We start from the raw sequence: 4260 nt of genomic DNA, 5'->3' as shown, positions 1-4260 counted from the left end.
TTTGCTAGCCTGTGCAAATTCCAGCCCGGAGGTGTGGGGATCTTCGAGGGCATCTCAACTGAGCCAGTCACAGTACTGCATGTCCAATGGAGCAACCAAGCTGCAAGCTCCTGAATCTTGCTATCCTTATCTTATTAATCAGACTTGTATTTTGTGGATTGTCTTGCTGTATTACTTTTTGAGAATTCCGTTACCTAATGTACTTATTGCTGCTCAAAGAATAGACTATGTTTCTTCCCACACTTACTATTAACCACCTACGACAGGGGTGTTGTTTGCGTACAATGTTCATGGCTGCTGCTATGCCCTAAATCGCGTCCCAACTTGCTCACCAAACTGAATTCCATCTGTAACCTTCTTCTTACATTACACTAACTAGTACTGTTTTACTTCAGTGGGTTTCTCCATTATTAATTCTCTGTATTCCATGTCTTTTGACTTTGGTGTAATTACAATGACTTAATAAGGACAAACAAATGTTTCTTATACACCAACTCCCAAATTAAGGTTAATCTTAAAATCAGTTGCGATAGAATAGCATAATATTTACATCTGCATCAAGCTTTTCCAGATACATCTCAATGTAGAAGTGCTACTTGACCAATTCTACAGGAGGGTTGGGGTAACATTATTAAGGTAATGGGATAGTATTCGACCCTTACCCATCGCCAAACAATTTCTCTTCCTCCACGCGGATCTTGTATCTTCGTTTCCACCTCCATTGTCACTGTCCATTACCGTTGTCAATTACGAACTTCTTCTTGGCAACACCGTTTCGCGAGTTGGCATCTTCATCATGTTGCTGTGTCTTAGGAGTGGCTATGTCCTGTTTCCTATCTCCCATATCAGACCCATTTTCTTCTCCTTTCAAGATCTGCAACGTTCATTACGTGCCGTCGCCACTGTTGAAGACCCCCAGGCACCTCCTCCATTCAATCTCCCAACCTCGAATCCTCTTAGCGGCGACGAGTTTTGTCGCTGAACGTATGGAGCTCTCCCTAAGTCGCCGTCGTTGCGCCAAAGACCCTTCTAATTTTGTCTCCTTTTCATCGCTGGACTGAGTACGGTGACCATTAGAACGTGCGTGGTAATTATGGGTGCTTTTCGGGGGTGTGGGTTTTGTATTACAGATTTTTTTGGAGGATGAGGGTAGCCCAGATTCTAAGTACCATAATAAACAAAAAAAATCATTAACCCAATTCGTCTAAAAAACAGATAAATCGAGTCTTAAAACTCAAATCGAATCAAACCACGTTGAATCGGTCTACAAATTCATTAAAGTTTGGATTAAATATGGAATTGGGGACAATTGTTGTACGAAAGCTATCCTATCTATTAAATCAGTATTTTTTTTACCTGGTCCATCAAGGTTTGAAAAATATTTTTTCCATTAAAGACATCTCCATGTATTCGAGGTGAAGATGACCTTCGAAGGAGCCGTGGACACTGTATTGAGGGGTTTTGTTTTTGTTCAAAATTTCTTTTCAATTTTATCCTCATAACCGGCCACCTATCATATGTGTAAAACTGTAAACAAAAAAGTGACTACCTATGATATTCTATATACATATTTCAATTTAATTTTAATAGATTAGATTGTTAATATTTAAAAAATTAATCTGAAAAGCAAATTAACATGCATGAATGATGAAAGAATATAATTAAAATTGTGAAGTAGTGAAGTACTTCCAAGTGAAAGAAAGTTCTAGACTTGTATTTTATTTTATTATTATTATGCGCACTGAATTCCCAATTAATGATCCTTTGAAAATCGGTACCCAAATAGGTGGTGGGTGGCATTACCCATTTATATTTGCCCTTCCTACATAGGTGTCTTTCTTGCTTTGTTATTGCGTTTCACACAAAAAGAAAAAGTTAGGGTTTTGGGTGTGTGGTGTGTTTCTATCGGAGATGGGTGGAGGCAATGCTCAGAAATCGAAGATGGCTCGCGAGAGGAACCTCGATAAGCAGAAGGCTGCTGCTAAGGGTAATCCATCTTTCAATTTTCAATTCATCGTTTCTTTTCAAAGCTTCAAATTAGGTGTTAGATCTGTTTTCTTTGGATGAAAATTTTATGAATTTGGGTTTGGTATTTGCAGGAAGCCAGCTTGAAACTAACAAGAAAGCTATGTCAATCCAGGTATATATATTTGTCCTTCACTTTTTAGTTTTTAAACCCAAATTTGTCTCTCTCTGTAACTAAATTTGATTATTAGCGACTTTGTTTAATATAATTGATGTTTATGTGTGAAATAATCTATGCATTATAATCTTGTAAGAATTAGGACTGTATGTTATTTCTTTCTGAATGTATAATAAGTTCTTACTTGGTGGCTTGGTGGTTTTCCACAATGAACTGCTATGTCACTTTATCCTGCAATCTCTTACAGGCTTACAGCTGAGAAAGCATGGCCCTATGTTACTTTGTGCTTTTTCTTTTTCTTATTTTCAGTGTTTTTTTTTTAGAATTTTGTGAAAAAAAAAAGATTTTATTGTTTTTATTTTTTCTCATGTGAAATCCTGAAAACAGAATACTAAAAATTAAAATGCAAATCTAACCCTGCATTTGGTTGGGTTGGGGTTTGGGGATTCATTTACATAAGCTGTTCATCAAGAATTTGGTGATATTGCTATTATAATGTTGCAGTGAAGACAAAAGTAGAAAAACTTGGTGTAAAATTTGGGAGACTTGATGTTAGATGTGTGATATCCGAACTGGTATTGCTTTAAAGACTTGGCAGAGTGAACCTTATTACTGATCATAGTGTTGTGGTTTTTATGAATGCAGTGCAAGGTGTGCATGCAAACATTTATCTGCACCACATCAGAAGTGAAGTGCAGGGAGCATGCTGAAGCCAAGCACCCAAAATCGGATTTGTATGCTTGTTTTCCTCATCTTAAAAAGTGAACATAAATGGGGAGGGACATTTGGAGACATGTCATCATCAATCATGGCCTCCTCTGTATATCTATAATCAAATCAAATTGTCTATGTGTGTTTATGTCTTTGGAAATGGGAAAAACAATAGGGGATAATTAGTATGTTTTTCCCTTGATAAATTGTGAGAAACTATGTGTAAGCTCTCTTTTTTATTATCAAAGTGTAACAATTTCATCATCATTAGTGTTAATCTTTTCTTGCGTTTTTATTTCTCGCCATACTAGCTTGCATATGTTTGGACACTGATGTATTGTGTCTCCACCAGTCCACTCTCCACAAATCTAACATTCTCTTAATGTTATGTTTACGGGTGGTTAATGCTGTTTTCTACTCAATAGAGGGGACATATTAACATAAAACTATACAAGATTAATGCTGTGTTTGTTTCATATTTGGCAATCCTAGATCACTTTTGGTGGGTTTGAGTAGAGTTTTGACTTTGTTTTGAGCATACAATCAAGGTTTTTATGGTTGGTGTTACAACCGCCATAAAGCTTTGTATTCTTTCTGCATTTGTAGAGTCCTGGAACTGGAATAGAATCTTGTCTCATACCCTCATTAGTTGGAATCCTCCATCTCAGGGATGAAGCAAAACCAATTGTGATGGCTCTAATGAGAATCACCATAAGCCATAATGTGGTGTTCTCATAATGTATTTGCAGAAAATTTAGGCCCTTGTTCAATTTACTGTTTCTGAGATTTGACTTTGGTTCTAGAGGGTGAGTTGTTAGCTCATTTGTAGCGTGCTCTCATTTGTAGTCTTGTCAGAATGTCAGCCATTTTAAGAATGGAATATTATATTTTAAGGAAATATTACATTTTCATATTTGGTTCAAAATTAAAAAGGTTTTTTTTTTTTCAGCAAGTTATATTTCTAGGAACGAAAATATCACCATTTTAATTACTTCTCTCTGTAGATATATTTAATTTCCATTAGAATGAAATGTGAACAATAATGCAAAAGACTGAATTACCTTCACTTATCTACCTTTAACCATCTTTTTCATTTCTCTCCTTGCTGAATTTATTCTCAAACCAAAGCTTGGCAGAGACATTTTCTATGCCTCTTCCCCAAATTGACGGAGGCTCCAATGGAGCTGCCTCGCTGTTGATTTTAAAATTACCTTCATAATTTTTAAATGACTAACATAACTTTTTAAGATTAATTTTACAAAACAATATTTTTTTAGAATTAAGGTTCATTAATTGCGTTAGAAATTTTAAATTTTGAACTTTTAAGAGAATCAAAATACCATGGAGTTTAAGAGAAAAATATTTTTTAACATTAATTTTAAAAAGAAAATACTATCAATTAATGC

At 35.4% G+C, this 4260-nt stretch overlaps 1 protein-coding gene across 1 annotated transcript; it reads left to right on the top strand.

Moving 5' to 3' along the window:
* The first annotated feature begins 204 nt into the window (after positions 1-204).
* Positions 205-3118, top strand: LOC112720655 (uncharacterized protein At2g23090). Its single transcript, XM_025771682.3, has 3 exons — positions 205-1987; positions 2100-2140; positions 2789-3118. Exons 1-3 carry the CDS (start codon positions 1912-1914, stop codon positions 2906-2908), a joined length of 237 nt encoding a protein of 78 aa, XP_025627467.1. The 5' UTR covers positions 205-1911; the 3' UTR covers positions 2909-3118.
* The last annotated feature ends 1142 nt before the right edge of the window (positions 3119-4260 follow it).

Source organism: Arachis hypogaea, chromosome 11 (assembly GCF_003086295.3).
Source record: "Arachis hypogaea cultivar Tifrunner chromosome 11, arahy.Tifrunner.gnm2.J5K5, whole genome shotgun sequence".
Lineage (NCBI taxonomy): Eukaryota > Viridiplantae > Streptophyta > Magnoliopsida > Fabales > Fabaceae > Arachis > Arachis hypogaea.
The sequence above is the reverse complement of the archived record's forward strand: the minus strand, read 5'-3'. Positions and strand labels throughout refer to the sequence as shown.

Coding starts and splice junctions, on each gene's coding strand:
- LOC112720655 (XM_025771682.3), top strand. CDS start 1,912: ATGGGTGGAGGCAATGCTCAGAAATCGAAGATGGCTCGCGAGAGGAAC. Junction 1,988..2,099: donor GCAGAAGGCTGCTGCTAAGG/GTAATCCATCTT, acceptor TGGTATTTGCAG/GAAGCCAGCTTGAAACTAAC. Junction 2,141..2,788: donor AGAAAGCTATGTCAATCCAG/GTATATATATTT, acceptor TTATGAATGCAG/TGCAAGGTGTGCATGCAAAC.